This window comes from Podarcis gaigeae (assembly GCF_964106915.1).
Source record: "Podarcis gaigeae genome assembly, chromosome: 4".
NCBI classification, from domain to species: domain Eukaryota; kingdom Metazoa; phylum Chordata; class Lepidosauria; order Squamata; family Lacertidae; genus Podarcis; species Podarcis gaigeae.
The window spans coordinates 104,733,914-104,752,148 of record NC_139677.1 but is presented as its reverse complement, the minus strand read 5'-3'; the positions used below and the strand labels follow the sequence as shown (position 1 = coordinate 104,752,148).

General features: G+C 46.0%; 1 protein-coding gene across 1 annotated transcript in view; it reads right to left on the bottom strand.

The window, feature by feature from the left end:
- Nucleotides 1-907: 907 nt before the first annotated feature.
- Nucleotides 908-18,235, bottom strand: part of LOC310843279 (uncharacterized protein) — a 41,447-nt gene continuing 24,119 nt past the window's right edge. Inside the window, exons 3-6 of the mRNA XM_083736345.1 lie at nucleotides 11,069-11,150; nucleotides 10,719-10,801; nucleotides 9,868-9,994; nucleotides 908-3,202 (exon numbers count right to left, since the gene is read on the bottom strand). Coding sequence (XP_083592471.1) covers nucleotides 1,104-3,202; nucleotides 9,868-9,994; nucleotides 10,719-10,801; nucleotides 11,069-11,150 — 2,391 coding nt within the window. The 3' untranslated portion in view covers nucleotides 908-1,103. The remainder of the gene's footprint in view (nucleotides 3,203-9,867; nucleotides 9,995-10,718; nucleotides 10,802-11,068; nucleotides 11,151-18,235) is intronic.

Genomic DNA, 18,235 nt, shown 5'->3' with positions numbered 1-18,235 from the left:
CATGTGCAAAGGAAGGTGATTTATGTATTTATTTAATTTGTAAATCACCTGACCAGTTGCGCCGACTTGAATAAAATATTGGTGGGGGCCAGGTACGGCCCGCCTTGCACTATCAATCACATGGTGCATGCACACCATTAGAATGGCAATGCCTATAATGGCAGTGACTTCTTAAAAAAGTAATATTTTGCGCCCGTAGTTCAATTTCTCAGCAGCTCCCCTTGCCCCGGAGAACACTTTTAGCATTTCATCACCTCTACCTGTGACATTGTTCAGCAGTGGGGAAAGTGACCTCTTCACAACGGATGTCCATTTGGTATGGCCCTTTCCAGGTTTTTTCTTGCTCATTGTGTTTGTCTTTCATTTGTTCTCCTGTGTGTGTTGCCAGTAGAAGCCACAATTCTGTGGGTACTCTAGGTGGCGCAGAAAGCACCTAGAAGCTGACTAGAGGTTGAAGGGCCGATCAAACTTCAGTTTTGCGCTCTATTAATTCCAATTAGGAGTACTGGGGGTGGTTCAGATTCTGGGGCAGTGCTTTTGGCCAGCAGAGGGAATAACAGGGCCAGCCTACTTTCCCTTTAAAGCAAACTTGGGTCTCCAGCTGTTTTTGGACTACAACTCCCATCATCCCTTGCTAGCAGAACCAATGGGGAGGGATGATGGAAACTGTAGTCCGGGAGCTGTTGGGGACCCAAGTTTGGGAAAGCCTCCTTTCAAGCAACTTTTGCGTTTGGCCCGCAAAGATGGGACCTGTCCATGTTTGTATCTTCTTCTATTTTGTTTTCCTCATGACCTTTGTGCGGTTTTTTAAAATTTCTTAAAAGGGCAAATTGATAGTGAAATTGTATGCCAAGTAGCGGAAGAATAAAAGGTTGCATTTGAAAAATACACAAAGAAAACCTGGGGGGTGGCCTCCTCAAATATTTTATGGGGGGGCAAAGACCTCTCGGAATTTAAGAGTGGTTGTATTCATACACCCACACGTCTCAGAATGCTTAGAACATAAAAACACAACATAATAACACAAAACACCACATGTTAAAACAGTATTAGATGTCAATAAGAAATAGGCCTGGTTAAAAAGGTGTGGATTTGCCTGGCTCCTAAAGCTGTATACTGGTTTTTCCAACGTTTGTATGGATTCTCTGATGGGAAGTGAGAGAAGAGCTTTCAGTGAAGCACTTTCCACATTTGACACACTGATAGGGTTTCTCCCCTGTATGAATTCTCTGATGCTTAGTGAGATGGGTACTCTTCCTGAAGTTCTTTCCACATTCCATGCACTGATATGGTTTCTCCCCTGTATGAATTCTTTTATGGGAAATGAGAGAGGAACGATCTGTGAAGCTCTTTCCACATTCCACACACTGATAGGGTTTCTCCCCTATATGAATTCTTTGATGGGAAGTGAGATTGAATCTCTTCCTGAAGCTTTTTCCACATTCCACGCACTGATAGGGTTTCTCCCCTGTATGAATTCTTTGATGGGAAGTGAGAGAGGAGCTCTGAGTGAAGCTCTTTCCACATTCCACACACTGATAGGGTTTCTCCCCTGTATGAATTCTTTGATGGGAAGTGAGCTTGGAGCTCTTCCTGAAGCTCTTTCCACATTCCACACACTGATAGGGTTTCTCCCCTGTATGAATTCTTTGATGGGAAGTGAGAGAGGAGCACTTCCTGAAACTCTTTCCACATTCCACACACTGATAGGGTTTCTCCCCTGTATGAATTCTTTGATGGGAAATGAGATGGGAGCTCTGACTGAAGCTCTTTCCACATTCCGCACACTGATAGGGTTTCTCCCCTGTATGAATTCTTTGATGGGAAGTGAGAAAGGAGGTCTTCCTGAAGCTCTTTCCACATTCCACACACTGATAGGGTTTCTCCCCTGTATGAATTCGTTGATGGGAAGTGAGATGGGAGCTATGACTGAAGCTCTTTCCACATTCCACACACTGATAGGGTTTCTCCCCTGTATGAATTCTCTGATGGTAAGTGAGATCGGAGCTCTGACGGAAGCTCTTTTCACATTCCACACATTGATAGGGTTTCTCCCTTGTATGAACTCTCTGATGCTTAGTGAGATCAGAGCTCTTCCTGAATCTCTTTCCACATTCCAGACACTGATAGGGTTTCTCCCCTGTATGAATTCTTTGATGGGAAGTGAGAGAGGAGCACTTCCTGAAACTCTTTCCACATTCCACACACTGATAGGGTTTCTCCCCTGTATGAATTCTTTGATGGGAAGTGAGAGAGGAGCTCTGACTGTAGCTCTTTCCACATTCCACACACTGATAGGGTTTCTCCCCTGTATGTATTCTGTGATGGGAAGTGAGATTGGAGCTCTTTCTGAAGCTCTTTCCACATTCCACACACTGATAGGGTTTCTCCCCTGTATGAATTCTGTGATGGGAAATGAGATGGGAGCTCTGACTGAAGCTCTTTCCACATTCCACACACTGATAGGGTTTCTCCCCTGTATGAATTCTTTGATGGGAAGTGAGAAAGGAGGTCTTCCTGAAGCTCTTTCCACATTCCACACACTGATAGGGTTTCTCCCCTGTATGAATTCGTTGATGGGAAGTGAGATGGGAGCTATGACTGAAGCTCTTTCCACATTCCACACACTGATAGGGTTTCTCCCCTGTATGAATTCTCTGATGGTAAGTGAGATCGGAGCTCTGACGGAAGCTCTTTTCACATTCCACACACTGATAGGGTTTCTCCCTTGTATGAACTCTCTGATGCTTAGTGAGATCAGAGCTCTTCCTGAATCTCTTTCCACATTCCACACACTGATAGGGTTTCTCCCCTGTATGAATTCTTTGATGGGAAGTGAGATTGGAGCTCTGACTGAAGCTCTTTCCACATTCCATACACTGATAGGGTTTCTCCCCTGTATGAATTCTTTTATGGGAAGTGAGGTTGGAGATTTCAGTGAAGCTCTTTCCACATTCCACACACTGATAGGGTTTCTCCCCTGTATGAATTCTTTGATGGGAGGTGAGATTGGAGCTGTTCCTGAAGCTCTTTCCACATTCCATGCACTGATAGACTTTCTTTCCAATGATATTTTGTTGATGCGAAGTGGAATGGGAGTTTTGACTGCAGCTTTCTCCACACTCCAATTTTTTACGTGGCTTCTCCTCCCTGGGGATTTTATCGTGGTCACCTTTGTTCTCAATTTCTGATTCATCACAATCTGCAATGGAGACAAAAAGGGATTAGAGCCTCAGGAACAAATGGAGAAGAACTCAAGGGAGTTGGGTGTGTGTTCATTACCTGTGTTGTTGGTCATTAACCAACATATTTATTATGAGATTCTGATGCATTGTTGAATGTTGCTTTGTTTGATTTAAAGTAGTGGTCAAAATTGTGGAAGACTTGGAAAAAAGTGTTGTTCTTTTGGAGTAATATTATAAATTTATATATCAATGGAAAGATAATTTGATCAAGAATGCAATCAAGAATGCAATCCAACGAAGTTTTTTCAATTACCCATATTCTATCAAACCATATAGCCAAATAACCAGGAAAAGGAAGCACAACTTGCTTAGGTTGACTTTTGTCAGTAACTTATGTGATTGCTATCAAGTTGGTCATTTAGTGAGGTTGAAAAACATAATCAAATTTTAAAAATGGCACAAAGAGTTGACTTGTCACCCAGAATGTGATGTAAAATTGTACTATTACGTGAACAAGGCTACAGTTATGAAGAAATTAGATGAAAGATTGGGAAAAACTAAACCAAAGCTGGCCTTTCTATATTTTTGAAGATATATAAGGAGACTCAGTCACTACAAAATCAGACTGGTAAAGGCAGGAAATGTTGGGAAAGAAACATTCTGCATAGAAACAGTAAAGATGTCTCGACAAGAGTCGAGTCCAGTATGTTTCTGCAGCAGTTCGAGGCACCAGTCACGACGTTCGACAGGACTGGATTTTAGACTCAGCAGTGTCAAACATTTTTTGTTAAGTCTGCACAAGCCCTTGTAGAAAAGCAACCTTGTAAATCTGTAAATGTAGTACTAGCTGACGGAACAGTGCATGAGTCAGCTGGAAAGGGTAGTGTGAATATTAACTGTTTAAGTACCAAATGTACCAATGTTTTACGTGTACCAAGTTTAGAAATTAATTTGCTTTCAGTTACAAGTCTTGTTAAGCAGGGGTTTATGGTAACCTTCTCTGGGTCAGGATGTAAAATAGAGAAAGCTGGAAAAGTGGTTACACTAAAAAATGGTTTATTTTGAAAGAGCAGCTAGTAAGTGAGTCTGGGGCATGTGTTAAAGCCTGTAATAGAGCCTTGGGTGATGAGTGCCAGCATCTGTGGCATCGTCGTTTGGGGCATGCCAATTTCCGCAGTATTGCAAAAATTCCAGAAGTAAGGGAATTAAAATGAAAAAATGTTCAGTTTTTCTGGACTGCAATACTTGCAAGGAGTCTAAAAGTAAGCAGGGATCTTATCGTGAAAGTAATAGAATTAGCAAGAAGCCATTTGTGTTAGTACACTCAGACCTTTGTGGGCCATTTGCAGAATCTGAAGGAGGAGCAAAGTTTTTTCTGGTTCTTGTGGATAATTATAGGCAGTATACTTGGGTATACTTGTTAAAACACAAAAGTGAAACTGGTCAACTGATTAAAAATTGGGTCAACTATATAGAAAGGCAGTTTCCCTACAAAGTTACCCAATTCCAGAGTGACCGTGGAGGCAAGTTCATGTCTGAAGCTCTCCAGGTATGGTTGAAAAAAATGGTATTAGTCACCGTAAATCGTGTCCTTTTTCGCCTGAAGAAAATTCAGTTGCAGAACGCAAGATAAGGTCTTTGCAAACAATGCTAGATTCTCTGCTAAGTGATTCTGGCTTATCCAGGAAGTTTTTTGGGGAAGCAATTCTCTGTGCTAATTACCTACAGAACAGATTGTTTCATTCTACCATAAACAATACCCCTCATTTTTTGCTTTATGGGAAAAAAACCTTTTTTTGGATCATGTTAAAACTTTTGGTTGTTGGGCTTGGGTTCACATCCCAAAAGGACAGAGAAGGAAAGGCGATCCCAAGGCAAAGAAACTTAGGTTTGTTGGCTATCAAAGTTGGTCAAAAGGGTATCGTTCTGCATGAGGGCGTGGCAGAGTTGTGATATCAAGACATGCAGATAAATTTGTGAAATCTGAGGAAGGAAAGTCACAAATTAGAGAAAGTTCTGAAAGTGATAGTGATGAGGAATCAGGGGATGAGGGTCCCAGTACACAATCTCCTAAAGCTGAACCAATTTCTCCTGAGGAAGATGAATCAGAAGAGGAAGATAGTTCAGAGGGGGAGAGTGCTCAAGTTAGAAGATCACAAAGAAGCGATAAGGGGGTACCTCCAGAAAGGTTTACTATACAAGACGTTAAAACTGTTGATGTGAAGAAAGAGCCTCGTGATTATGAGGAGGTTTTAAAGTTACCACACCAGGAAACAGTAAGGTGGAAAAATGCAATGAGAGCAGAAATGAAATCTTTAGCGAAACATAATGTGTTTACTATTGAGCCATTGCCAGAAGGAAAAAAGGCAGTGGACTGTAGATGGGTGTATAGAATAAAACATTTAGCAGATGGTAGTGTTAAGTACAAAGCTAGGCTGGTAGCATGAGGTTTTACGCAAAGAAAAGGTGAAAGTTTTGATGAAACCTTTCTCCTACTGCAAGGAGAGAAAGTGTACGTTTACTGCTAGCTATTGCAGCACAACGTGGGTTTAAGGTAAACCATTTTGATATTGAAACAACTTACCTTAATGCAACTCTGCACGAAGAAATTTTTATGAATCAAGCACCAGGATCAAACAATCAGCTAAAAATTGGAACGAGTGTCGTGATAATGCTTTGAAAAATCTTGTCTTTAAAAGAAGCTTAGCTGACAATTGCTTGTACACTAAAGGAAAGGGTGATAAACAAGAATTATGTTTATCTTATGTTCATGAATTGCTTTATTCTAGAAAAAATCAAAAGCAAGTGAAAAAATTTGCAGAACAACTAAGAAAGGAATTTAAAGTAAGAGATTTGGGGCCAGTAAAAAAAAGTATCTACCGGTAGGTCTAGAAATTCAAGGAACAAACGATGGAAGTTTTTTGTCGAGTCAAAAAGATAAAATAATGGAATTACTTGAAAGAAACAGTATGCAAAACAGAGAGGGAGTAAAAACCCCAATGGAAATAGGTTTTTTCAAGAATGAAGGAGAATGCACAGAACCAGTAAATCCTGAAATGTACCATTCAATAGTTGGAAGTTTATTATACATTTCATTGTGGAGCAGACCAGATTTGAGTTATGCAGTTGGAAGACTGAGCAGACTACTAAGCTATCCCACAGAAAATGCCTGGAAAGGTTTAAAATATATTTTCCAGTATTTAAAGCATACACTTGATTATTGTTTAAGATTACCATCTTCAGGGTCTACAAAATTGCAGTGTTACATTGTCAGCGATTGGGCCAACCTGCCTGAGAGAAAATCAATTTCTGGCATGGTGTTTCAATTTGGGGATTTCTTGATAGGTTGGAAGTCCAAAAAGCAAGGAATCGTAGCCACATCTTCAACAGAAGCTGAATACTGTGCTTTATCGGAGTTGTGTAATGGAATAAAATTTTTCGTTCAAAACCTCAGTGATTTCGAAATACAATGTGATTATCCAGTTCAAATATGGGAAGACAATCAAGCTGTAATAACTTTGGCAGTGTCTGAGCAGTTTAAAAATAAATCCAAAGATTTAGAAATGAAGTATCAAAATATGACTGAAAATCATAAACTAAACCTGATAATGCTAAAATATTGTGAGAGTATGCAAAATGTGGCTGATATATTTACGAAAGCACTAACTTTTGAGAAACATGCACAACTAGTGGCAAAATTAGGAATTGTTGTGTATGATGTATAAATATGTTTTGTATATGTATAAAGTACTGTTTTGTTTCTGCTTCTGTCTGAATGAGAGGGGGTGTTGGGAAAGAAACATTCTGCACAGAAACAGTAAAGATGTTTGTACCTTTAAGAACAGTTTCTGTAAGCTCTGGGTAAATTGGGTACAGCTGGCCATGATTACAAAAGGAGAAAAGCTGCAGTTTGAACCTGCCTGCAGGAAAAACACCCACAAGCTTTGCTGTTTGTTGTTTTATAATAAACCCTTTATTTAATTTGGTTTTACACCAGTCTTGTGGTGTCACAGTTTCTGTCATCTGCCACCAGTGGAAAAACCACTGGTGGACTTCTCTTTCTCATAAAAGCCCTGGAACCAAACTGCAGGTCTGATGCGGTCGACAGGGATCTGATGCTATCGAACAGCATCAAGATGACTAGGGGGGGTGAGACAGGGTTGTATTTTGGCCCCCACATTGTTTTGTCTATTCTTAAATGACCTAGAAGAGAACTTAATGGACCCAGATGGACACAGTCCCAAAAAAGGAATGAGAAGGACCCCTCTGTTGTTATATGCTGATGGCGCGGCCATCATCTCACATTCCAGGCCAGGTTTGAATTATCTGCTGTGGAAATTTTCTCATTACTGTTCTGGAAATGGTTTATCCATTGATTATGAAAAATCTAAAATTTTAGTCTTCGAAAGAAGATTCTCCCAGTCTAAATGGGTGCTGGAGGGCCATAACCTTGAACAGGTAAAATACTTCAATTACCTAGGGCTCACATTTCATCATACAGGATCGTGGAAGCACCATTGGCAAACCTCCCTTCAAAAGCCGGAGATTATAAAGCTAGCCATACATAGATTCTTCTTCACAAAGGGCGGCAAATATGTTCCAGCAGCCTTAAGGGTTTTCAACGCAAAGCCCATTTCTCAACTCCTGTATGCAGCAAATGTCTGGCATAATGGGGACCTGCCAAAGCTAGATGGCTTTCAGGCAAAACTTATACGATCTCTGCTGCAGGTACCTAACTGCGTCCCCAACTCCGTACTTCTGTTAGAAGCTGGTGAATGCCCAATTTCAACTAAAGCGTGGTGGTCTGCCCTAAAACATTGGCTCAGGATTTCAGTGTTTGATCTAGGGAAGGGTCTGTACCAACATCTGACCAACGAGGAATTTGTCAGCAAATGGCAGAAAACCATGGCTAAAAAAGCCACCTCTATTGGTCTGTCTCTCCCCCCCCCCCAACTGTATTACCTGGGTTATGAAGGCGCCCAAAAGGTTTTAAAGCAAAGATTATGGGACAATGCACACAGTGACTTGCCATCTCGATCACACACAGTCTGTAGTATGCTGGCAGCAGGAGTTCAATATGGGTATGTCTTTAAGTTAACATCTTACATCAAAAACCTGACAGTACCTAACTACCGAAGACTTTTCACCAAAGCCAGACTAAATGTCTTCCCCTCTGCAGTAGGTTGAGTAGGTTGAGAGGAGTTCCCTACCAGAACAGACTTTGCTCGTGTGCTCAAGACATCGATTCCGTAAATCATATTTTGTTGCATGGGAAGGCGTTGTAAGGCCGTAATTAAAGCTAAAGCTTACCAATGGTTACCAAAGGTTTCACGTTTTTTCTTTATGACTGCTGTTCTAATAAATACTCCTTCATAAAATTCATTGCATTACATTCTTCATTAAATTATCTTTCCATTGCTATATAATTTTATGGGATTACTCCACACAAAAGTGGTGTTATGAGCCATCAAACCTCAGAAATACACTTTTCACACTTTTCACTTTCCACAATTTCAGCCACTAGGAGAAGTTGTTCATTTTAAAGTTAATGTTCTTTTTATATGGGATCAGATTATTATTATTTATGTTTCATTTTTACATGTGTGTTGGAAGCCGCCCAGAGTGGCTGGGGGAATGCAGCCAGATGGGCAGAGTATAAACAAAAATTATTATTATTGCTACAGTGGTACCTGTTATTATAAAGCAGCAATGCAGCCGCAAGCAAAGGCTATAGCAGCCAAGTCAGCTGCTTGTGGCTGGAAAGCCAAACAGGATGTTTGTGACTGTTGCCATGGGAACAAAGGGGCAGTCCATTCTGTACTGAGCACCGGATGTTAGCTCAGAGTGTGTGTCATATGACCTGTACAGGATGTACATGGGTGGAGTTTATTCTTACTGCTGTTGAGTGCAGACATGTTTCTCTGTACTGATGTAAGAGACAGAAATAAAGGATGTAAATAGATTTCTGTCTGCTTCTTTCCCCTCCCTGGGGGACACCAAAGGGGAGAGAGGAAGAACGGTGTGTTTTTCTCACAGCCTGAGAAAAATCGCCGAGACCTCGCCTGCTTATCAGCAGAGTGGCGCAGCGGGGAGGTCGCCAAGGAATATCTGCCGGTGCCTAGGCTGTGGCACATTCCTCTGACCCAGGCAGAATTCCAACAGTACCTTGATTTAAGAACAGTCCTCTTCCAGAAAAGATTAAGTTTGTAAACCAAGGTACCACTGTATCATCATCATCATCACCATCACCATCATCATCACCACCACTGCTACTTCTACCTGAAATTCAATAAGTCTAGCTCTTCTCTGAGATGAATTTTGTTTGGCCCAGTCATGGCATCCCCTCCATCTCCAATGTCAGTCGTCTCTTTGGTCAACCCAAGACTGACAGGAGCAAAAACAAAAACAGAAAACCTGAAGCTACTTATCTTTCCTAACAATTCTGAAGCTGACATTTAAGATGGCCTGGGCAGTTCAGACCAGCCCAATCGTGGTAGAAAAGGGGATAATTTGAGGAAGATTGTTCAAAGAAAAAACTGTAAGTTACTGTTTATTGTGGGGGTGTTAGGTTCCCAGGTGTTATAGGGGGCGCTGTTGAGCTCTGTGAAAATATCTGAGGTTGGTCCATAGAGGTATTTTTTGAATCTCCAGGCAGATACGACGATCCCACAGGGAGCCTTACCAAGAGAGGCCACGATCCCACAATTCTCCTCCATGACGTCCTTATGCAGAGCTCTCTGGTCAGGATCCAGCAACGCCCACTCTTCATCCGTGAAACAAACAGCGACATCTTCAAAGCACACTGGACCCTAAAGGAAAAAGGGAAATGTCCTCCTCTGAAACAGCAGAAATATGATCTGCTACACAATGCTCTGTTGCTTCCAGTTTGCCTGATGGAAGGATCCAATTACTCCTCTCCTCTTGAGCTGTTCTTGGAAGGTTCCCTCCCAGTGCCGTAAAGCCAAATTCAAGGGGTCCATGGGAGCATGGAGAGGGGGAGGATTGGGGGGCAGGCCCCATTTTTCATCCGATGGGGCTGGTTAGGTGAATCCAGGCCACTATTTGTTCTCATTTGTCCACTGCTTGGAAAACAATTTTAGCATTCAGTGATCAATCTACAATTAAAATAAGCCTATTTTGGTCTCCTGGCTCTGAGAGACAAGCAGGGAGGGTGGCTTCTGGCAAAAGGAGAGGGAGCCACCGGTGGCTCATCCTTCTCCTAACTCACCTCAGCTTCTCAACCTTCCTCTCCCACTTGCCTCCTTCCTCTTCTGCCTCTGATTCTGCACTGCATTCTGCCACAGAGTCTCCCAGCTCACTAAGCCCTGTTACCCCTTCAGCTTCTGACACCTCCTCTTCCCAGGCTTCCCCCTCTGACTGCTCATCCTTCCTCCACCTCCACTCCTTCGGCTCTGAGCCATCTTCCCTTCCTGGTTCCCCGGCTGCTTCCTCCCACCATTCCTCTGTGCCCAACCAGTCCATGACATTGCTCCATCCCTCAGCCTCTGGCCCCACAAGGCGGCTTCCCCTGACCTGATCTGGTTCCACAGCTGCTGCTTCCCTTCTGCCCCCATGAAAAGGCGGATCAGGAGGTCTTGCTGGCATCCTTCTGCCACCTGCAAAAGAAAAAAGGTAAGCAGGACGCCAGGAGTGCCTGATTCTCTCACAGGTGAAACAGGGCATCTCTAAGTACAGATGGGCCTTTGAGAAGGACTTACCTACTGAGAGTATTTGGACGTTTGTGCCCATTTCATGTTTCATCTCCCCTCTTCTGGACCCTTGTTCCCAACTTTCTCCCCCCAAAACAAGATGAAAAGAACCCTTAGATGAGTTGGAAAACCAAGAGAATGAGACCAGTGGAGAAAAACCACCTTCCTCCTTACCCAGTGGCCTCTCTCTGGTGTCCAACAGAGGCCTCTCTGCCTCACAGGAATCCAGGTCCATTTCTGCAAAGAGATCCTTTCCCTGAGAAAGAAACAAGGATTTAAAACAGAGAATGGGGAGAAATACTAGAAAGAGAATGACAAAGACTTGAAGGGTGTGAGATCTCATTCCATGGATTCCTTCTCAGAAAAAGGATGGGCCATCAGCAGACCATTATGGGATGTTCTCTGTCCTGTTTGGAGCCCCTTGGGAGTATCCAGAGGAAAGTCTCTCTCACCTGCTTTCTCTCCTCTGCCTGACTCAGGAGGAAACCTTCGGCCAGGGCCACCGCCTGGGAACTGGTCTCCACTCCGCAGTCCCTCACCCAGCTCTCCATCTCCAGGGGAAGGACAGCCAGGAACTGCTCCAAGATCACCAGGTCCAGCATCTCAGCTTTCGTGTGCCTTTCTGGCTTCAGCCACTGATGGTCAAGGTGGTAGAGTCGGCTGCAAACCTCTCGGGGTCCTTTGGCCTCCTGGCAGCAGAACTGCCTCAACTGCTGGCTCTGCACCTCTGAGCGGAGGGTGTCCTCCTCACCATGGATCTTCTGCACAGAGTTTTCCCAGAATCCCCCACTGCTCCCGGTTTGGATGCCATGGCCCCTTCCTGCTTCAGGGCCAGCTGAGTCTTGCTCATCCATCTGTGCTCTCAGGAAGCCTCTGAGAGATCAGAAGGAACCCTTTGGTCTTCTGCCAAGTTCTGTCCGTCTAAATGAGAAGCTCTAGCAAATCCTACAAAGCAAATACATTGTTCTGTTACAGAATTTGTAGGACGGGGGGGAAATGGTTCCCTGAGCAAGCATGGATGAGTCTTGCTGGGAACTAGGGCTGGACTTCACCGCATCCCAGACCATGAGATATCTTTTTGAAAAGAAAGAGGAGGAGGAAGAGGAGAAGACATAAGTCTCTAGCCTTCTAGCAATGCAAAATGTGGAGGCAACTGAAGGGATTTCTGTCAGATTAATCAACCTGGTTTCTGCTGCCTTCCAGTCAATGCATGGAGTCAGAACCGACTGACAAGGGACATTTATCACATTTGTATCTTGTGATAAATGGATGCTTTTCTCTAGTGGGGGTCCTGACCTGGGGGTCCTCAGGAGTTGCTCCCCACCCCCACCCCACCTCCACTCCCTGCTTCTGTCTCCTTTTCTGCACTCTCTGCCACTGTCTCTTTTTCTCTCTTCTGAGGGCCAGGAATGTATCTGGCCAACCCCCAGAGGGCCAAGTGGGCGGGGCCAAAGACATCTCCCTTGATTTTTTGTTGTTCTGTTAGATAGCTTAACACAAACTGGTCCCCAATGCAGCAGCCAGACTATGGCCTGGGATCCCTCTCTTTATTCCTGGCCTCTCTTTCCTACTTTTCCTTCCTCCCTCCCCGTGGTTTTTTTTTGGGGGGGGGCGTTATCCACCTCCCCGTCCAGCTTTGGAAAACCATTTGCAGATGTTTCCTCTGTTGTGCAATGAGGCTGAGCGAATTCACACAGATTTAAAGTCCCAGGGACTCCTTTGTTCAAAGAAGGAAGATTTTTTCGGGGGGGGGGGGGCGGAAGGCCAAATGAGTTTCGGATCCTCTGATCTCCAGGAAGGAGAGCGTGGCAGACCTGGCCCCTCCCTGGCTGGACCCTCTCCTCCTCCCTGACTTGGGGTCCCCCCCCATGAGCAGATCAGGCCCCCCCAGGCCCCTCCCCTGCTGCAGCCCTGGCCCCCCCCCGTCTCCCCACTGCACCCTCTGGGGGGAGAGAGAGGAGACTCACCAGATCCCAGGAGGGGAGAGCGAGGCAGCCCTTGCAGGAGAGACATTCAAGCAGGAAAGGACTGGGGAGGGAGGAGGGGCTTCGCTCTGGAGGACCTGCCCCCCCTTGCTTCCTGGCCTCTCTAGACAGGCAGCTCAGTTAGTTCCCTTTAAGCCTTGCCAAGCCGAATCCACCCAGCTCAGCCTTCTCTCGCTTTGCAGAACCTCAGATTCTTATTAATTTTTTATGGATTAAGGGGGGCAGGTGCCCCCCCCGGCTGCCTCAATGCCCAGATATCCTTTTAGGGGTGAAACCAGAGGAAGAGCTTGCAGGGAAAAGGGCTTTCCCGGAGTCAAGGAAGCTCCTCCTGGAATTCAGGAGTGGAGAGAGAGGAGGGGATCCCAGGGTCATCTAGTCCAACCCGAAGCAAGAGGGGGCTGGTCTAGTTCCCTAAACAGGCAGCCCTGTTGAGGGAAGCTTTCGATGTTTAATAGGTTATTGTATTTTAGTGTTTTGTTGGAAGCCGCCCAGAGTGGCTGGGGAAACCCAGCCAGATGGGCGGGATATAAATATATTATTATTATTATTATTATTATTATTATTATTATTATTATTACTACAACCCCCAGCAATGCAGGAATCTCAGCTCAAGCATCCATGGCAGATGGCCGTCCGGTCTCTGCTGATAAACCTCCCAGGAAGGAGAGTCCCCCACCTCCCAAGGGAGACCTTTCCCCTGCCCAGCTGCTCTTAGATGTCCCTCAAGGCAGCGGGTCCTGAGTTCTAGCCCTGCTGAAACAATCGAGCTGGCTGCCAAGGAGGAACCCAGCGAAGTTCAAAATAAATAAATCCTATTCTCATCATAAATCAGTAATACTTTCTTATGTATGCTTTCTATGCTTTTTTCTGCCATTTCCCTTTGCAGAAATGCTTAATTGCTAATTCAATGGTCTGAAAATGGATGGTTGTTGTTATTATGTTTAGGGAAGCTTTTAATATTTGATGGACTATTGCATTTTAATATTTTGTGGGAAGCTCAGCTGTACCTGCTGGAGGTGATTCAGAACCATCCTGGTGAGTGATGGGTGGTGTGGGGGACCCCCATGGGGAAGTGGGGGATGGAGGGGCTTTGGGGGAGGGGTTGTCCGTCTGCCGGAGAAGAGGACCCTACTGGCCTAGGCGCATGTATCCTGTTTGAAAGGGGAATCATCTTAGGGACTTCCTGTGAACATCTGGGTCAGGAATGGTTTTCCTGGAATGGACAAACACACAAGACGTAACCGGCTGGGCATTCACACAAACAATAATCTTCTATCTATTCTTATCACAATATCAAATGTTGTTTTTTTAAAATAAATTTTTATTAATTTTCCAACAAAATTATACAATTTTATCCAAATTTTGACAAATTAAATCTTTCTTGGAATTCCTTCAGTTGCTATCCATAGTTATTCTTTAGTACGCATTCCCTTCGTTATATTGCCATTTAACGCCTCCGCCTTCTATTTATTTTTGACAATATATCTTAACTTTTACAGTGCTTCTTGAAACCCCACTAGCGTTGTTTGCACATTACACACCTTTTTCAGATACTCTAGAAACTTTTCCCAGTCCAAAGGTTTATCTCGCACATCAACAACACATAAAGTGCAATAATATAGACGGAAGGACCAATAAATCAGTTCATTCATAAAGACCAAATGTCTGCTAAGTCCAAATTGGGGACTACCACAGTTCCACATTGTTGACAAGGTGTGATGGCCTGGGATTCGGACTTGGATGCTGAACCTGAGGGATCCCAGCCTGCACAGGATTCCCCGCCTCCAGAACCAGCTGAGCCAGGGCTGGGGCATGAGCCTAAAGGGTCCTCACCTGTGCTGGATCCTCAGGTGCAGGCACCAGCGGAGTCTGCTCTGGCTCCTGAGGTGATGGAGGACCCATTGCCTGCAGATGCTCCACTCTCAGCCCCGTCAGAGAAAGAGGAGGTTGCCTCTGGGTCCGGTAACCCTCCAGCCTCTCCTGAGCTGCAGAGGCTCAGGGTTAGAGAGGCGAGTCACCAGAGGATCAGGGCCACCCTATGCCTCAGGGCAGATAAAAGCCGACCAGCCCCAGTCCCAAGTTGCAGAAGCAACATTGTTGGTTGCTAGTTCCTGCCTGAGCTCCTGACCCACCCCGGCTCCCTGCTTGCAAGCCTGTTCCTAACTTCACCCAACTCCCTGCCCTGCACCCAGCTTCAGCTACTACAGACTGCCTCCACGTTGCACCTTTGACCATGGACTGGACTTGGACCTTGCCTCGGGTTAATTCAATGGGTCCCCGGCCAGCTTTCCCATGTTTCTTGCCCAGGACAAGCTGTATATTCAGGGGCGAGCCCGGAATTTCCCCGATGACCGCACTAAAGTGCACTTCCTGATCAGCTTGCTGAAGGACCGGGTGGCCAAGTGGGCATTGCTGCTGCTCCGGCAAGACTCTCCCTTGCTGACTGACTATACAGGGTTTTGCAACCATCTGGAAACCGTGTTCGGCAACCCTCAGAAGGGGAGTCAAGCCAATCGGGCGATTCGGCAGTTAAAACAGGACAAGTCCACAGTGGCCGCCTACGCCACAGAATTTCGGCCGTTGGCACAGGACTTGTCCTGGAATGACTCCACCCTTCAGGACCAGTATCTCGAGGGGCTTTCGGATGAGATACTGGACCAGCTGGCCATGATGGATCACCCCACCACGCTGGACACCCTCATTCAATGGGGCCTGCAGATAGACGATCGGTTGGAGGACCGTCGCCAGGCTCAGGGCCGCCAGCACTCCCGACTCCCGGCTCCCGGCTCCGGTCCTTCCCAGCAGTTCCACGGCCACAGCCAAGTCACTGGAGGAGCCAATGCAGCTTGGGGCAGCACAGCCTCGCCTCTCCCCCTCAGAGAAGACTCAGTGTCTGGAGGGGAACCTGTGTCTCTACTGCGGCGGGAGTGGACAGTATGCCACTCCCGAGAAAATGCCAGCCACAGGACAATGGCCAACCCCAGTAGCCCCAGCTACCTGGGATCCCAAACATTGCATGATGGGCCCTCACCGGTGGAATTGCAACACCTCATGGTTCCGGTGCATCTATACCCCCCTGGCGGGCCCTGGATTCTCACCCAAGCTCTGGTAGATTCAGGGGCAACCCGCTCCTATATGGACTCTGCCTCCGCTGCCCGTCGTCAGGTGCCACTCCAGGACAAGCCAGAACTGGTACAGGTGGAGGCAATTGATGGACGGCTTCTGCGCTCGGGTGCCGTTACTCAGGAGACTGAGCCCTTGGTCCTGTGTCACCAGCAGCACCGGGAGGTGCACACCTTGGACATTGCCACCATGCCCCGGTTTCCCCTGGTGCTCGGGATGGACTGGCTGGAGTCTCACAATCTTCAGATTGACTGCGTCAATCAGACTGTGCGCTTCCCAAACCCGTGTCCCCATGCTTGGTCCAAGATGCTAGTGGCTGCCCCCACGGGGAAGCTGCGTCAATGCTCCCTGCTGATTATCAGGAGTACCAAGAAGTGTTCAAGGAACACTTTCAACTGTGGCATAGACCTCCAGCCCGGGGTGCCCCTGCCTGTGAGCTGCCTATACTCTCTTACAGAGCCAGAGCACTAAGCCTTGCAGGACTTCCTTCGCAAGAACTTGGAGGGCGGATTCATTCGGCCCAATACCACGCCCACCGCTGCTTCAGTTCTCTTCGTTAAGAAGTGTGAGGAGCTTCATCCCTGCCATGATTACCGGGCCCTGAATAAGATTACCATCCCAGACCGGTATCCCTTGCCCCTTATTGCGGAGTTGCTGGAACGGGTGCAAGGGGTACAGATGTTCACCAAGATGGACCTTTGGGGGGGCCTACAGTTTGATTCGGATCCTAGCCGGGGATGAGTGGAAGACAGCATTTGGGACCCGGTATGGGCAGTTTGAATACCTGGTAATGCCTTTCGGGTTGTGCAATGCACCTGCCCTGTTCTAACGGTACATCAACCACATGTTCCAAGACTTGCTAGACCAGTACGTGGTGGTGTACCTAGATTACATTCTGATTTACTTCCATGACCCAGTTCGCCACGAGGGTCATGTCCGGTCCATGTTGCAGCGCTTGCGGAAGCAACGCCTGTATGCTAAGCTCAGCAAGTGAAAGTTCCACCAGTGGTCAGTGGACTTCCTCAGTCACCAACTCTCCCCTGATGGGGTGCAGATGGATCCCGGGAAAGTGGCAGCAGTTTGGGAATTGGCAGCACTTCGGAACCGCAAGGACCTATCATCACCGCAAGGGGCCATCATCCTGAGGGGGCAAGACAACTGGTGGAAATGAGAACCGACCACCGGAACCTGGAGTACCTCCAGACTGGGTTGACCACTTGGCATTGGAGGAGTTCACTTACAACAATGCGGTGAATGCCTCTACCGAACAGACCCTGTTCCAGGCCACTTACGGTTACCATCCGCGTTTGTTCCCGGACGTGCTGCCAGCATCTGTGGTCCCCACGGTGACAGATTGGCTCCAGAAGCTCCAGTCTCAGCACCAACTATTGATGGAGCAACTGCGCCAGGCCAGGCAAGATGCGTACAAGGACCAGGCCAACCGCCACCACCAGGTGGGGCCGGAACTCTGCCTCGGAGAACCATGGGGCTATATAAATTCTAATTGGACTCCATTTGAATTCGGCAATTGTATCCAGGCTGCAATTAGCTTTTTGGTTCCTTAGGAACAACTGAGCAACTTCCCTAGAGTGGAAGACCAAAGCCTATAATAATAAAAATCCCATAGAAAGGCCAAGGCAAAGACATCTCTCTCAAGAAATGTCCAAACCAGTGCCACTACAAGGTGACATGGTCAATATGAAAGCCCTACAGGGATTCACCAGGGATTGTTGCTGCTGTGATATGATGGAGGTGTGAGACCAGAGGAGAGCTAGCTTTGACACCTGGGAACACACAAAGAAGGCAGAAACAAAACAAACTGCATTTTTCACTCATTATTTGACTTTCCCGCTAAGTGTAAAGCATAGGCTTTCTCCCAAAGTGCTAGAATGCCACAAGTAATTTAGGAACAAAATGCAACATGTGTTATTTTTTATGTGATATCCTATGTCCAGCTATATGCACTGCTACATCTGCAAACAGCTTTAAGGCCTGACATGCAAGTCTCTTAAGATTTACACGAAGGCATCCATTTGCAACATACCAAGTTATTATTTGTGGGGCAACAATTTTTTAGAAAAAAAATATAGCCCCAAAGGTGGGAACTGTTATTACATTTTTTAGTTAATATAAATCTAAATGTACCAAGCAAACACATATATAGATACATAAACCACATGTCCAAAACCCACAGGAAAAGTCCTAAAGCCATATTTCACTCTTTCAGTCACCT